Below are 16,764 nucleotides of genomic sequence, written 5' to 3'. Positions count from 1 at the left end.
ATAATATAAATATTCCACATATAAAAAATATATCGAGAAACAGGTCCCTAAAACCACAAGCTATTCTCTGGATAGGTGTAGTAGGAAAACCAATTCCAGAGTCCTCCATAACCGTCTGGTTTGGCTCTGCAACCCAACAAGACAGACACAGACTTCAGAGGATAATTAGAACTGCAGAAAAAACGAAGGCTAATTCTTGGAAATTAGAACGTAGAATAACAAAAGTTGGAAGGGACCTCGGAGGTCTTCTAGTCCAACCCCCACCTGCTCAAGCAGGAGTCCCTGTACCACCTCCAGTTTTTGGAGCACCTGCAACTTCTGGAAGCAGGCCGTTCCACCGATCCCAGGTAGTCCCCAACGTACGACCACAACGGAGCCCAAAATTTACGTGGCTAAGCGAGACGCCCGTCAAGTGAGTTTCGCGCCCCCCTTTTTACGACGTTCCTTGCCACCGTTCTTACGCGAACCCTTTGCTGTTCTTATAAATTAAGCACTCCGTGGTTAAGGCAAATCCAGCTCCCCAATTAACTTCGCTCATCGGAAGGTCCCAATCCTTGGAGGGGACCCCAAAACCCCAGGACGCTGCCTGCAACCGTCCTAAGAGCCTTGGTGGTGCAGCGGATTAAAGTGCTGTTAAGTAGCACTTAGCTGCCAGCTGCCTGCAATGACTGCGAGTTCAAATCTCACCAGGCTCAAGGTTGACTCAGCCTTCCATCCTTTCGAGGTAGGTAAAATGAGGACCCGGATTGTGGGGGTAATAAGCTGACTTTGTATAAAAAAAAGAACACCGCTTGGGGGGGCCCGAAAGCCCTACTAAGCAGGTATATACAAAAGTATGAAGGCTATTGTTTAACGCATTGTCAGCCGCCCTGAGTCTCCGGAGAAGGACGGCATATAAATCGAACCAATAAATAGAGCCCTGGTGGCGCAGCAGACTAAAGCACTGTTATTAACATCAGCTGCCTGCAATTATTGCGAGTTCGAATCTCCCCAGGCTCAAGGTTGACTCAGCCTTCCATCCTTTCTAAGGTAGGTGAAATGAGGACCCAGATTGTGGGGGCAATAAACTGACTTTGTATAAAAAATATTAAAAAATATGAAGGCTATTGCTTAACGCATTGTAAGCCGCCCTGAGTCTCCGGAGCAGGGCGGCATATAAATCAAATCAAATCAAATCAAATCAAATCAATAAATACAAACCAGCCAATCCACCCATCCATACCCACCCCCCACGTCTGAATATGGATCCCCTGTGGGGGTGGGGGGGGAGAGGGCACGCTGCAACGCCGACGCCGGCCGTAAGCGTAAGAAATAAACCGGTCCCTAGTCCCTTTGGATCGCTTCGGACGTCCATTAAACAAACCCATTGTAAGTCGAGGACTTAGGTTCGGCAGTCCAGCGGTTCGAATCCTTTGCTTGCGCGAGCAAGGGGGGGTTGGACTAGATGACCTCCAAGTTCCCTTCCAACTCTGGTTACTGTTACCTCCAGTGTTCCCTCCCCTTCCTGCCATTCTTCCGAATCAATTTTGTTTTTTTGGACTGTTGGCCTTTTCGGAGGCAGGAGAAGAAGGGGGGGAAAAAAAGCAGGGAGGAGTCGTGGTGGTGGGGGGGGGAAGCAGCTGCCTCCAAGCCCCGCTTCGCGATGGACTTAGCGAGGCCCTAAGGCCAACCTCTCCGGCCCGGCCACTTTCTCTCTCCCTCTCTCGCCTACCTAGAGAAGAAGGCAGCATCCATCCCCGGGCTCCGGCTGCTTTCGCTCCGGCCGCCTGCTCGGTCCCAGCAAGGTATTCATGCCTCCTCCCGGCGGAGCCCACATTCCCCGCAGCCGCCCCCCACCCCTCCCAAAAAAAAAGTCCTAACTTTCCTCCCCCTTTTTCTACCTTCCCCTTTTCTTTCTTTAAAACAAATGAAAAGAAAGAGAGAGAGAGAGAGAAGGAGGAAAAAAAAAAGTCTTTTTTTTTTTCTCGGTCCCGAAAGAGGAGGAGGAGGGGGGGGGGCCGATCGCTCTTGGAATTCCCCCTGCTGGCCCGGCTGCTGCTTCCTGATTGGACGAGCCCCCCGATGAGGTCAGACTTCTTGGAACGGGAAAGCCCCAGCCGAGCGGTAAAGGGGCGGGGCCAAGGTGGAGACCTATAAAAAAAAAAAAAAAAGGAAAAGAAGAAAGGAGGGGGGAGTGTGAGAAATGCGATTTTTTTTTTTTCTCTCTCTCCCCTTTCCAGAAAGCTGGATCGAAGCTGGGGGCTTTTATTTTCGGTTTCGCCTTCTTGGGAAGCGCCTTTTCCGATTAATGCGGTTTTTCTTTTTTTTTTTTCCCCCTCCCCCGAGGCATCCCGTGGATAAGTCAAGCAAGGTTATACAGGGAAGTCCTACAGCAGCCAAAAAAAAAAAAAAAAGCCAATGCAATTCCTAAATTGCATGAACAGAGGGATACGATCAAGATTTTGGCCTGGACATATGTATATTTTAGCAGAGTGGGCAGTGGATTATATTTAGAATTGTAGTGTATGGTAATCTTGCAGGAAACTGGGTTGAAATAGGCTAGTTTAGTGATTGATTAGTTTAAGAAAAAGGATTTTTAAGACATATATTTTGGGGAGTGGAAGAATCGGATAGAACTGAACAAATGTTAAATTTGGAGAAGGCTGCTTTGAAATGTTAAATTAATATATATAATATATATAAAAGTAAAGGTTATGTTGTTGTAATAATAATAATATTTTATAAGTTTGGGGGAGGAGAAAAAGGGTAGATTGTGAAAAGCGGAGAAAAGCGGAGTTATAAGAATACTTTGCTAAGGGTCAGTACTTTGAGGAGTGAGTAAGGGCATGGTAAAATATTATGTAATTAATTATGAATTAGCTTATTGTTGTGAAGAAGAAGTCACAGGGGGGGATGGGTGGTGAGGGGGGGTTAGGGAAGAAGGGAGGAAAAGGGGGAAAAACTTGTATTTGAAAAACTTTTTCAATAAAAAAAAAAAAAAGATTTTGGCCTGGCTTAAATCTCCTCCCCTTTTTTTTAAATGTAAATTTTAATTTGTTTTTCAATGATGGGGTGTTTTAAATTTGTCTCAGCCAAATTATTTAATCCGTTTTTATTCTGTTTTAAAATTTTGGTATGTATGTGTTTTATTCTGTGGCTGGTTCACCGCCCTGAGTCCTTCGGGAGTAGGGCGGTGTAGAAATCCAAATAAATAAATAAATAAATAAATAAATAAATAAATAAATAAATAAGGAAGGAAGGAAGGAAGGAAGGAAGGAAGGAAGGAAGAAAGAAAGAAAGAAAGAAAGAAAGAAAGAAAGAAAGAAAGGAAGGAAGGAAGGAAGGAAGGAAGGAAGGAAGAAGAAAGAAAGAAAGAAAGAAAGAAAGAAAGAAAGAAAGAAAGAAAGAAAGAAAGAAAGGAAGGAAGAAAGAGAAATAAATCAAGGGAGGTACTAATATACCACTCTATTGTTGTGGAATAATTAGACCAACACAACTTTTCTTGGTTAGTCAGAGACAGTATATTGCGCAATAGGTTCAGAGCCAGTTTGTACATGAAGCTGTGAACAAACTTAGGATCCTGAGACCCCAGCTTTATACATTTTCAAACCAAGGATTCTGTGAATTCAGCAGTTTTATCATTGCAGACATTCGTTACATCAAATGACATTTTTCTAATTACTAAGTTTCATATTATCCTTGCCAAACAATCATCATTCTTCTTGTAAATCACCGAAGCATAAGATTCAAATTATCTCTTGTTGATATTTCATGTGGTCATCCTTGGTCTCTTTAACCTTCAAACTGTATATCACAGAGGGCCCCTCTTATAGAATGTTTCTACTTCAAAGGAATTTGTCTGCCTTTGTACTGTTTCAACTGGATACATTTGCTTCTCTCAAACAAACACATTTTCTTTCTTACAATACTATGAATAAAGAGGGCCCTTCAGTGATCATCTAGCTGGACCCACATTACCTACATTACTATGAAGCCTTAGTAAGACCTCACTTAGAATATTGCATCCAGTTTTGGTCCCCACGCTATGAAAAAGATCTTGAGGCTCTAGAAAGAATGCAGAGAACTGCAACCAGGATGATGAGGGGACTGGAGGCTAAAACATATGAAGGTTACAGAACGTTAGGAAGATGGCAAGGGGGATGAGATGTGCATTAGAATGTCTTTGGAACCCCAAAAGGGAGAGATATACATAGCAATCAAGGAAGTAATTTCACAAGCTATGTGATGATACCACAGTGTGCATTTCATCGTTTTTGTATTCTCAGGAGGGCCCTCCAGAACACAGGCTGAATCTCTTTTTAATACATTATAATATATACAATCATAGAGTATCTAATAGAATCTAATATATAATATAAGAGAGAATCTAATAGAAAAAGTGCAGAGGAGAGCAACCAGGATGATGAGGGGACTGGAGGATAAAACATATGATGAATGGTTGCAGGAACTGGGCCTGGTTAGTCTAGTGAAGAGAAGGACCAGGGGAGACAGGAGAGCATCTTCCAATATTTGAGGGGCTGCCACAGAGAGGAGGGGGTCAAGCTGTTTTCCAAAGCACCTGAAGGCCAGACAAGGAATAATAGATGGAAACTGACCAAGGAGAGATTCAACCTGGGAATAAGGAGGAATTTTTTGACAGTGAGAACAATCAACCGATGGAACAGAAGTTGCCTTCAGAAGTTGTGGGAGATCCATCACTGGAGGCTTTTAAGAAGAGGCTGGACTGCCATTTGTCAGAAATGGTGTAGGGTCTCTTGCTTGGGTAGGGGGTTGGACTAGATGACCTACAAGGTCCCTTCCAACTCTGTTAATCTGTATAAATCATCCTATGGATGGATCAAGCAAGATTACAGGGAGTCCTTCAGCAGCCAAAAAAGAATGCAATCCTAAACTGCGTTAACAGAGGGTAACAATCAAAATCAAGGGAAGTACTAGTACCATTCTATCAAGGCTTAGTAAGACCACACCTGGAATACTGCATCCAGTTTTGGTCACCACACTATAAAAAAGATGTTGAGACTCTAGAAAGAGTGCAGAGAAGAGCAACCAAGAGGATTAGGGGACATGAAGGATGGTTGCAGGATCTGGGCATGGCTAGTCTAGTGAAGAGAAGGACCAGGGGAGACATGAGAGCAGTCTTCCAATATGGATTAACAGAGTTGGAAGGGATACAATCAAGATCAAGGGAGGTACTAATACCGTTCTATAAAGCCTTAGTAAGACCACACCTAGAGTACTGCATCCAGTTTTGGTCGCCACACTATAAAAAAGATGTTGAGACTCTAGAAAGAGTGCAGAGAAGAGCAAGCAGGATGATGAGGAACCTGGAGGCTAAAACATACGATGAACGGTTGCAGGAACTGGGCACGGCTGGTCTAGTGAAGAGAAGGACCAGGGGAGACAGGAGAGCATCTTCCAATATTTGAGGGGCTGCCACAGAGAGGAGGAAGGGGGTCAAGCTATTCTGCAAAGCACCCGAAGGTCAGACGAGGAATAATGGATAGAAACTGAACAAGGAGAGATTCAACCTGGAAATAAGGATAAATTTTCTGACAGGGAGAGCAATCAACTGGCTTTTGACTGACATGTTGGGGGTCACACTTTCAGTGGGTATGGATACAAGATCGAAGGTTCCTAGATCCGGGTTGCAGATGTCTGGATGACCCCTAGATAACAACATTAAGCATATAGAAAACTAACAAAGGAGAATATTTGTGGGTCAGGGTTGATATCAGGGGCCCTCTCTGAGCTTCTTTTCCTGCAGCAGAGGTTTCATTACCCAAACTAGATAACATCATCAGTGCTAGCACTGTTAACCTAGTTTGGTAACTAAACGGTCTGCAGGAAAACAACCAAGTTCAGAGAGCACCAAGGACCCTATAGTCTTCTCTTTCTCTCCCCCTCCCTAGAAACCCCCCTCCCTTCTTGCACTGATGATGTTACCTAAGTACCAAAAACCCTATCATTTAATTTAATTAATTTAATTTAATTAATTTAATTTATAGGCCGCCCCTCTCCGAAGACTCAGGGCTGCTCGCAATACATTTTAAAAAATAATTATAAAAAAACATTGAAAAATTAAAAACATTAAAAACTCATTTCACACCATTCATGGCTGGATCTCGCCATAGTCGTTGTCCTCCTCCTCCATGCTGCAAACCCCCCTCCCTTCTTGCACTGATGATGTTACCTATCTAGGCAATGAAACGTCTGCAGGAAAACAGATAAGCTCAGAGAGCAGCAAGGACCCTATAGTCCTCCTCCTCTTCCTCCTCCTCTTTCCTCCTCCTGTTTCTCCTCTTCTTCCTCTTCCTCCTCCTCCATGCTGCAAACCCCACTCCCTTCTTGCACTGATGATGTTACCTACCTAGGCAATGAAACGTCTGCAGGAAAACAACCAAGCTCAGAGAGCAGCAAGGACCCTAGACCCTATAGTCTCCTTCTCCTCCTCCTCCTCCTCCTGCTCCCCCTCCCTGCAAACCCCACTCCCTTCTTGCACTGATGATATTACCTATCTAGGCAATGAAACGTCTGCAGTAAAACAAATAAGCTCAGAGGGCACCAAAGACCCTATAGTCGTTGTCCTCCTCCTCCTCTTTCCTCCTCCTTTTCCTCTTCCTTCCTCCTCCATGCTGCAAACCCTACTCCCTTCTTGCACTGATGATGTTACCTAGCTAGGCAATGAAACGTCTGCAGGAAAACAAGCAACCCAGCTCAGCTTCCACCTCCTATAGAAAACTCTTGGCTCCTCTCTGGAGGAGATTTGGCTCCGAGTCTCAGATCCCTCGGGAAACTAAGCCTCTCAAGAGGCGATCGCCCGGAGGAACCCACCCCGCCTCCCTAAAGCGCGGGAAGAAGCCACCAACCTTCCTTCGCCCTCCTTCAGCGGCCATCCCAGGCAGGCAGTCCATCCATCAATACGGTAATCTTCCGCGCCGCTTCTCTCGGCATTACGGTACCCGAGTCCTTGCAAACGAGCCCCGCCTCCAGGAGGTGAAGCCCACGTGACGGGCAAAAAAAAGGGAGGGGGTGGTAAGAACGGGAGTTGGGAAAGAGAGGAAATTCTCGCGAGACTTGCACCAGGCAACGGCGCAGCAAGATGGCGGCGCCGGAGACGGAGGTGGTAGCAGCCGCAGGGCCGGGAGCCGGCCTTGGACAGGTACTCCCGGCGGGGCTCTCCTGTCTTTTTTCCCCCCTCAGGGGATCCATCCCGGGCGGCTTCCTTTCCCCGTGGTGCGATAGTCCCGGCCTTCACTCTCCACTCGGGCCCCCCCGGGGTACTTTCTCTCCCTCCCTCCCTCCCCTCCGCCCCTCCCTTCCCTGGAATCACGTGACGGCCTCCATTAGACCCCCCCCCAGTCACGACCCCCCCCACACGACCCCCATCTCCCCTCATTCACCAACCCGGCTCTTACAAGTCAGGATTTTCCTTCCTTTCCCCGCTCCCCCCCCCAAAAAAACCCTAGTCTCTGGCCAGGCGCCCCTCGGGGGTGGGGGTGGGAGCTGGGACTACAACTCCCAGAATCCCCGGCCCAGGCGGCCGTGCCCTTGCTTAGTAGGGGCTTCTGGGAACGGTAGTCCCAACGTCTCCAGAGAGGGAGGGGGGGCAGGTTATAGCCAATATATATATATATGACGTTTTTTCAGGTTCAAACGTCTTAAGGGGGGGAGGACAGGGAGGGCAGCATCTCGCCCCCTCCCCCCTTTCCCCAATTTTAACCTATTTGTCTAAAAACTCAGCCAAGAAAAGGGAGGGAGGGAGGGGTGGGAGTGAAGTAAAACAGGCTTGATCAGGGGACACAGATATCCTAACTACCTAGATCGGGTGGAATCGACTGGATCCAAAGGATTTCATCTGTTTTCGGTCGTCCTTTCCGGGGAATTTGGTGCTGTACAGGTCGTCCTCAGCTTTACAACGGTTCGAAGTTACCTACTAGCACCGGGGAGGAGGAAAAAAAAAAAGTGACTTATGACCGTTTTTTTCACAGTTAACGACCGTCGCAGCATCCCCACGGTCACGTTGATTTGCATTCGGAGTGCTTTGACCACTGGCTCACATTTACGGCGGGTCCCCCCCGGGGTCATGCCTGACAAGCCAAGTGAATGGGGAAAACCAGATTCACTTAACAACCCTGTGACTCATTTACTTAACTGCAGTGATTCGCTTAACAACAGTGGCAAGAAAAGTCGTCAAATGGGAGAAACTCACTTAGCCAATGTTTCACTTAGCAACATAAATTTTGGGTTCGGTTGGGGTCGTAACTCGAGAACTACCTTATTTATTACAGGTAATCACTAACCTAATTTTTGTTCTACCCCACTCTACTTTCTGGGCAATTCAACAGAGAGAAACACCCCAGAACAGTAATTCAACGATAAAATAATCCAACAGTAAAAATCCCAAGGAAACCAATGCAGAAATCTGGCAACCACCAAACAAATCCACACAATCTAGAAGGGAGCTTCAGGCCTCTTACTGTTTCAATTTTATTCTTGCAATGGCCACAGAGGAATAGGATGATTCACGAATTGTTGGCCAAGGCTATTTATGGAACTGAATGGCCAATTTGGACAACCATGAATCATGTGACGGTTTGGCCTCCAATTTCATCTGCTTTTAAGGACTGCCTTCCTGATACTCTTCATTCTGGATTGTCAACTTCCTTTTCTCAATCCAAGATTTAGTCAATGGCTTCTGTTTCTCCCTCGCCCTTCCCCCTGCCCCATTCATGAAGACAGAACTGTGTCCTGTCATTTTTCGATTTGCTCCACTGCTTTCATGGTTACAGACCTGTATCTCAGGAGTTTCCGACCTTGGAAATTTGAAGAGTTTTTTGTTTTGTTTTTTAAATTTGATTTATATGCCACCCTTCTCCGGAGACTCAGGGCGGCTTACAATGCGTTAAGCAATAGCCTTCATACTTTTGAATATTTTATACAAAGTCAGCTTATTGCCCCCACAATCTGGGTCCTCATTTTACCTACCTTAGAAAGGATGGAAGGCTGAGTCAACCTTGAGCCTGGTGAGATTTGAACTTGCAGTAATTGCAGGCAGCTGGTGTTAATAACAGTGCTTTAGTCTGCTGCGCCACCAGGCTCTTTTGTGGGCTTCAACTGCCAGAATTCCCCAGCCAGTAACCATTAAGATGGATGGACTTCAACTCCCATAATCCCCCAGCCATCTTTTAATATGGGTTGACTTCAACTGCCAGAATCCCCCAGCCATCATTTTTTAAGCTGGGTAGACTTCAACTCCCAGAATTCTGGGAGTTGAAGTTCACATATCTTCAAGCTGCCAAGGTTGGAGACTCCTGCTGTATCTCTACTCTGTCTTTCCTCCCAGGTGAATCCTTAAAGCATTTATCTCTCGGTAGTACCACCATGGCCATCGACATTTAGCCAGGATTAATTGCTACTGCTTTCCGTTCTTCCACCAGGAGAAAAAAAAAAATTACTACTGGTGTTTGTTTGCTTTGACATTTCCTTTCGAGCTACAGTTTTTAACTTACCTTTCTTTCCTCTCTTTTGGGGAATTGGCTTTTGGCCTCCCTGCTAGGTACAGGTTCTCCTCCCCTCGCACCCCCCCCCCCCGGCCAACATCATTCTGCTTTCTTCCTTTTCCAGCATATTTTGCTTTGTAGTTTCCTCCGTGGGGGAAATAACACAGAGCCCAAATTGTTTCTTCATCTGCCAGAGGAATGACTCGTTTCTTTGTCAAGCTTCCTGCTGTTGCAAAGATTCCTGCCCTGGTGAACTATCACCTGCAACCTGGTTTAGATGACAGAAATCCACCTCTTTCCCTCTGTCACATGATTTCTAAAAAAGGTGGCAAGCATCCTGCTCCCCAGTGAGATTTATTCTATATATTTTTTAAATAAATCCTTTCTGAACTTGTGACCAGAAATGAAATGCTCTGTTTTCTTCTTGTAAAATGCTCATTGTTGTCAACAGCAGCCATTCCTGGACTATGTACCAGGGGATACTAGTATGTAGTAAGAAACAAATGGGCTAATAAAAAGCCACTATTAAACAAAAACACCCATTGAAAGACGGTATTGTTTGCCTTGAGCTTCCTGATTCAGTCCTCTTGTCTTTTTTTCCCCCACTTGTCCTTTCCTGGAGAGGAATAATTCTGTTGCATCTCAACAGTGAGAATTATTGAAGCATTTATCAGGGCCTAGTGCAGTGGTAAAGTACTCTGCCTGAGTTATTTCTCGAGGCTCCCCTCTCCAAAATGAAATATTTCAGTCGAGCAGCGCTCACACATTCAGGCAGCCCTCCTCTAACAGTGGAAAATTACCTTTTTTGTTCTCCAGAAAAGCCATCGATTTGGAGGGCGGAGGTATATCCTGAAGGAACGCTCTATATTTTTTTTGGTCAATATTTAGTCAACAGTGCCCGGAATGCTGCTGGTTGCCAACTGCTTCAGACAGGATAAATGCAAGGAATTACCCTTTCCACACCTGTGGTTTGGCACCCTTTGCTGGGAAACTGCTCTTTAACTCAGATTGCCTGCCATCCGTATCTTTTAAGAGTGGTGTCTTACAACGTGCCTTGGGATTCCCCTGGAGCATTTATTACCTGGATGCTTTCATCTACTTCTCCTTTATTCTCCTTATCACTTTCTCTGTTTTCATTTAATATCCTCAGGTTACAGTCTGGCTCGGCCTCTCTTCTGTTTTCAGATGAAGGAATAATCGTACCTTGAAGTCAATCCTGTCCTTAGCATAAGATCGAGTTTTTCTAATAACTATTCAGCCTGGAGTTCAGAGTCTTAATTTCCCCTCTGTAATTGGGGTGAAAACATAAGATTTGAGAAAAGGGTTGGAATCCTCGCCTGGGGAATTTTGAGCTTCACCATATTCCAAAGATAAATTCAAACACTTCTGTTTTTCAGTTAATTTTATTGACTTAGTGTGCCCTTAGGATTGATTAGGAACATAAACTGTGAATCTGGAAGATAATCTGTAAAATGGGATTGACATTGGAAGGTTTCCTATAGCTATAAACAAGTGATATAATTTAGGTAGGTGTTGTGCAAATAGTATCATTTAACATTTGAAAAATTAATGCTTTATTTAATTCCCAAATGGTAATAAGATTAACGCTTTTTAGAGTCCCAAAATAAATCCTAATACAATTGTACCTAGGTAAAAACACACCCATCGAAACCTACTAAATTCCAGACCAATCTAATACTTTTTAGGGAAAGATTTCCAGTCTAGCAAAATTAGCTAGTCCTTCAACAGTAAAAAGACAAATTTAAGACCCCAATTACTTAGTTAATTGAAAACCTGATCTTCCTTCCCACTTAGAGGAGTAAGTTGCTTATAAATGGTTATGTGTGGATAATTGCAGTGAGATATATGGTCATCCTTTACTGAAACTATTCCCTAAAGATGTGTGTGTGTGTGTATAAAACATCAATGAGAAGTCCTTATGTGTGTAATTTTGTTGCCATTGTTGCATAACTTCCTGATAAGTTTAGTCACTTATTAAAAGAATAAGGTTAAAGGTTGGATTAATTGAACAACTTTCCCCGTTGGAGGTTAGCATATAGTAGTAGAATCGAGGCTTGTTTAATATTTGCAAATAAGGTCAGAGCCAAGTTTTAAAGTCATATTTAGGAGGAGACAAAAAGATCTCACCAAACTGGTTAGCTGGGAAGGCAAGGCCCAATGACATTCATCGGCAAAAGTGGTGTGAGGTTCACAAAGCAATAACACCCCCCCCCCATTTCACACCAACATACAGGAGATCAAATGGGTTGATTCTCCAATTAGAAGACTTCTCACCCTGCGTAATACTTTCTGCCTTTGCTTCGGCGTAAGGTTAATCACGAAAACCAGGCAATGCATCTGAACAACGTGATGGAAGCTTCTTCAGATGCCTGTGCTTGGAGTGGAAAGCAGATTGGCCATCCTGTGAACATCAATCTATCGCCAGAGCAGTCGTAAAATATTGGCTTAGCATTTCACTTGCTGAATCCAGGTAGTCCTCGGTTTACGACCACACGGCCGAGCCCCAAATCCCTGTGGCTAAATGAGTCATTTGTTAAATGAGTTTTGTCCCCATTTTATGACCTTTCTTTTATGACCTTCAGAATTTTCCCGACTTAAGAAATCCGATTTCTTGTGGTCCAGTGGCTTTTTGTGACACCCGTCTTCTCTTTTCTTTTCCCCTGTTTCTAAAGCAAGTGACGAGCAATGGCACCGCGGGGGGCGGCGAAGGAGTCGTGGAGACTCAGCAGCCGAATCAGCCTCAGCAACAAGCCCCGAATGCCTGGCAAATCATCAAAGGAGTCTTATTCAGGTAAAAACGGCCAGCCCTTCTGGATTCCCCCCCCCCCTTCTTGTCTTCACATTGTGCATTATGCAGGATAGAAGGGTGAGCCGGTCCTGCCAGCATTGGTCTCGGGGTGGATTTGATTTAAACCACGTCTTTTTAAATCACGATCTAAATCACGTTTTAAATCACTAGTAAAAAGCCTTGATTTAAATCAACTCGATTTAAATCGTAATTTTCAAAAGTGCAACTGTCATCTCCGTCCCGCAGCAGCTCCTCCTCTGACCCACTGTTGACTCACCGACAGTCCCAGTCATTTCAATGGGATGGCTGGTGATGCGGCAGGGACACAACAAGGTGAGGGACGTGTTAGAGGGCATTCACTCACCTGCTGCGTGCCACGTCCCTCATCTTGATGTGTCCCTGCCGCATCACCAGTCGGTCCCATTAAAGTGACTGGCGAGTGAGTCGGTGAGTCAACAGTGGGTTTTAAATTTAACATTTAAAGAGCACAATGGATCTGAAATGACAGGTGCTCTTTAAATCTAAGGACTCATTCTTGCTGGTGGTTAGAAATTTTGATGTTATTATCTGCAAACAAAATGAAGGTTTCCTATTTAGCTTGCAGAGCTTGGATTCGTTGAATGAGTTTACCAAAAACGTAAAGGAGAGAGGGCTGTGAAGCAGTATATAAATCCAAGTGCTATTGCTATTGTGGCCATTGCACACACACACACACACACACACCAAAGCCAGGCCTGATGTTTTATTTTTACTTAAAACCACGCTGTTCTAGATGCAGAGAGGGCTGGGCTTAAAAGAGCCAGGTTTGGCCTAATCATGGTTAAGGCACCAGGTTAGAAAATAAGAAATCTAGTCCCACGTTAGCCATGAAAACCCACCGAGTGACTTTGGGCCAATCAGCCAGAGAGAGAGAGTTCTAGTCCCGCCTTAGGCATGAATGGCCCCTCATTCTTTCTCAGCCCAACCCACCTCACAAGGTTGTTGTTGTTGGGAAAGTAGGAGGAGGAAGAACATGTAGTGGATATGTTTGCTGAGTTGAGTTATTCCTACAAATAATGGTGGGGTTCAAATAAATAAATAAAAATATAACCACACAAGAAGCACTTTTGTGACACTGGCTCTTTAGTAAAGCGTTAAGTGGCCTAGCAGCTTTACAATGCATCCCGTTCCATGTCAGTTTCCTGTTACTGCTTCTCGAGGTCTTGCCAATATTCCAGGGCAGACAGATCACAAGGCTTTGAATTACTACACTTCCCTGCCTAAGTGTTCTCCGTACAGGTAGTCCTCGACCTACGACCAAAAAATGAGCCCCAAATTTCTGTCGCTAAGTGAAACATTTATTAACTGAATTTTGCCCCATGTTACGACCTTTCTTGCCATATTTTTTTTTTTAAGGGAATCACCTGAGTTGTTAAGTTAGTGACACGGTTGTTAAGTGAATCCGGCTTCCCCATTGGCTCACGCGATCCCCTTTTGCGGCCTTCTGACAAGCAAGAGTCAATGGGGAAAGCCGGATTCACTTAACAACCATGTCACTAACTTAACAACTGCGGTGATTCCCTTAAAACAACTCCAGCAAGGAAGGACGTCAAATGGGGTAAAATTCCCTTCACCCATGTTTCGTTTAGCAACAATAATTCGGGGCTCAGTTGTGGTCGTAGGTCGAGGACTACCTACCTGTATAAGTAGGAGCCAATCCATTCTAGTATGTATGTATGTATGTATGTATGTATGTATGTATGTATGTATGTATGTATTTATTTATTTATTTATTTATTTATTTATTTATTTATTTATTTATTGGTTCGATTTATATGCCGCCCTTCTCCGGAGACTCAGGGTGGCTTACAATGCGTTAAGCAACAGCCTTCATACTTTTGTATATACCTGCTCAGTAGGGCTTTCGGCCCCCTTAAGTGGTGTTCTTTTTTATACAAAGTCAGCTTATTTTTGCCCCCACAATCTGGGTCCTCATTTTATCTACCTTGGAAGGATGGAAGGCTGAGTCAACCTTGAGCCTGGTGAGATTTGAACTCGCAGTAATTGCAGGCAGCTGGCAGCTAAGTGCTACTTAACAGCACTTTAGTCCGCTGCACCACCAAGGCAAAGCTAAAGGCTCTTAGTACAGTGGAATCTTTGCAAATCAAGGTGACCCAGTGGGAAAGGACAGAGATGTTGTTTCCAAAGCCTTTATTAAAATTATTACTTCATATTACTTTCTTGAGCTACCTCAGCAATACTTGGCTTTGGCACTCCTAGGGTGCCAGCCACGCATTAAAACATCCAACTGATGAAGCTGTTGAATATTTCAATCTATAAGTGCAAATCAAATTGGAAGTGGGCCAGCATCCAAGTGTTTTTTCCCCCTAGTATGGACAAACAGCTGCCCTACCGTTTCTTCCCAATTCATGAGTTTGCAAAGAACGCTGCAATTTGGCACAGCTTCCTTTCCCATCGCTTAAATGGATCGCTTTAAAGTTCAAATCGTAATTCATCTCGCATTAAATTGAAAATTGTCCAAAATGTTATGGCCCCACTTTAAGCAGGGAGGATGAAAGGACATTGTTGAATAGAAGATATATACAAGCACAGTGGTGGGATTCAAATAATTTAACAACCGGTTCTCTGCCCTAATGACTGGCATGGTGGGCATGGCCAGGGGGGGTGACAGGCAGCACTCGGCTTCCTGCACCCCCCCCCCGGAGCAAAAATGGGCTGTTGGGGGTCCACGCCATTCCCCCCCCCACCCCGTGCCCCATTTTGGGCCTAGGAAGCCTCCCTGAAGCCTCCTGAGAGTGAAAATGTGCTGCAGGAGGGGGGAGGCTGAAGCCTCTTGGGAGCGAAAACGTGGGGGGCGGGCTGCGCCCCATTTTGGGCCTAGGAGGCCTCCCTGCACTTACCTGGGAGCCAAAGAGCCTTGGTGGTGCAGCGGACTAAAGTGCTGTTAAATAGCATTTAGCTGCCAGCTGCCTGCAATTACTGCAAGTTCAAATCTCACCAGGCTCAAGGTTGACTCAGCCTTCCATCCTTCCGAGGTAGGTAAAATGAGGACCCAGATTGTGGGGGCAATAAGCTGACTTTGTATAAAATAGAACACCACTTAGGGGGGCCCAAAAGTTCTACTAAGCAGGTATATACAAAAGTATGAAGGCTATTGCTTAACGCATTGTAAGCCGCCCTGAGTCTGGAGATGGGCGGCATATAAATCGAACCAATAAATAAATAAATAAATGGAGCGCATGAGGACTCCAGGAAGGGGTGGGGCCAGCCAGCAATTTTAACTATAGGTTTGCCCAAAACTGCTGAATTCCATCACTGGACAGTGATGTAGTCCTCGACTTACGACTACAATTGAACCCACAATTTCTCTTGCTAAGGGAGACATTGGTTCAGTGAGTTTTGCCCCGTTTTACGACTTTTCTTGCCATAGTCGTTAAGCGAAGAAGCCAAGAGACCTTTACGGTTCATCAGATGGTCCAAGCTGGCAACACACACAGGCTGTCCTCGGTTTTCAGGTTTCACTGATGAGTCACGAAGCATCAGAAACTGGTACGCAACCTCTTGTGGCTTTTGTCTTTCCAGTTTGTGGATTATCTTCAACCCTAATTTTAAACATGGGAGGTTATTAATGCAACGAACCACAAAGGGTAGCAGCACTTTCAGTTTTGGGACAGTATCTCTCCTCCTATCAACTCGGCGGATATTGCCACAGATGTCCTCACCCAGAAATGATTGAGAATCGGAGAACAAGATATAATATAGATTAGACTCAGGGATGAAGCTTCCACTGAAATGGGATAGGTAGAAACATTCATTTATCCCACCTTTATTTGTACAAATAATTCAAGGAGGTACAAATATCCATCACACCTCCTTCCTCTTATTTTTGACATAACAGCAACCCTGTGAGGTGGGGAGGCTGAGAGGGAGGGACTGGCCCAAAGTCACCCAGCCGGCTTTCATGCCTAAGGCAGGACTAGAACTCCCAGTCTCCCAGTGATTGGCCCAAAATCCTCCAGCTGGTTTTCATGCCTAAGGTGGGACGAGAACTCACTGTCTCTTGGTCATTGGCCCAAAGTCACCCAGCCGGCTTTTATGCCTAAAGCAGGACTAGAATTCACCATCTCCTGGTGATTGGCCCAAACTCACCAAGCCATCTTTCATGCCTAAGGTAGAACTAGAACTCCCAGTCTCACAGATGTCCTCATCACGAAATCTCCAGAATCGTAAAGCCTACAAACTTGAAATTTGCCACGTATGTTCCTCTTGGCTTCTAGGTGCTCATTAAGAAAGGATTTTTCGAAATGACCATCATAGCATTAGTATTTCCTATATTATGATTAACATGCTCTGATGCTAAGGAGTTCTACTTCCCCTCCCCACCTGAAAAGAAATGTGTTCCAAATGCAAAAACACAAGCAGAGGAGAGGAGTTTCAGTTTCAGTTTTACTTTCA

The 16,764-nt window shown here is 44.9% G+C and overlaps 1 protein-coding gene and 1 long non-coding RNA gene across 2 annotated transcripts in view; one reads left to right on the top strand and one right to left on the bottom strand.

Annotated features, from left to right (window-relative positions):
• The window catches only part of LOC132712433 (uncharacterized), a 10,983-nt gene extending 3,046 nt beyond the window's left edge, over nt 1-7,937 (bottom strand). Inside the window, exons 1-3 of the long non-coding RNA XR_015729442.1 lie at nt 7,817-7,937; nt 6,867-6,984; nt 1,712-2,130 (exon numbers count right to left, since the gene is read on the bottom strand). This is a non-coding gene — a long non-coding RNA (uncharacterized LOC132712433). The remainder of the gene's footprint in view (nt 1-1,711; nt 2,131-6,866; nt 6,985-7,816) is intronic.
• Nucleotides 7,047-16,764, top strand: part of CLPTM1 (CLPTM1 regulator of GABA type A receptor forward trafficking) — a 27,675-nt gene continuing 17,957 nt past the window's right edge. The window contains exons 1-2 of the mRNA XM_060693834.2: nt 7,047-7,159; nt 12,194-12,312. Coding sequence (XP_060549817.1) covers nt 7,100-7,159; nt 12,194-12,312 — 179 coding nt within the window. The 5' untranslated portion in view covers nt 7,047-7,099. The remainder of the gene's footprint in view (nt 7,160-12,193; nt 12,313-16,764) is intronic.

The sequence above is a fragment of the Pantherophis guttatus genome, chromosome 10, assembly GCF_059756535.1.
Source record: "Pantherophis guttatus breed Tessera chromosome 10, ASM5975653v1, whole genome shotgun sequence".
Classification (NCBI taxonomy): Eukaryota; Metazoa; Chordata; class Lepidosauria; order Squamata; family Colubridae; genus Pantherophis; species Pantherophis guttatus.
This window is presented reverse-complemented; position numbering and strand designations above follow the sequence as displayed.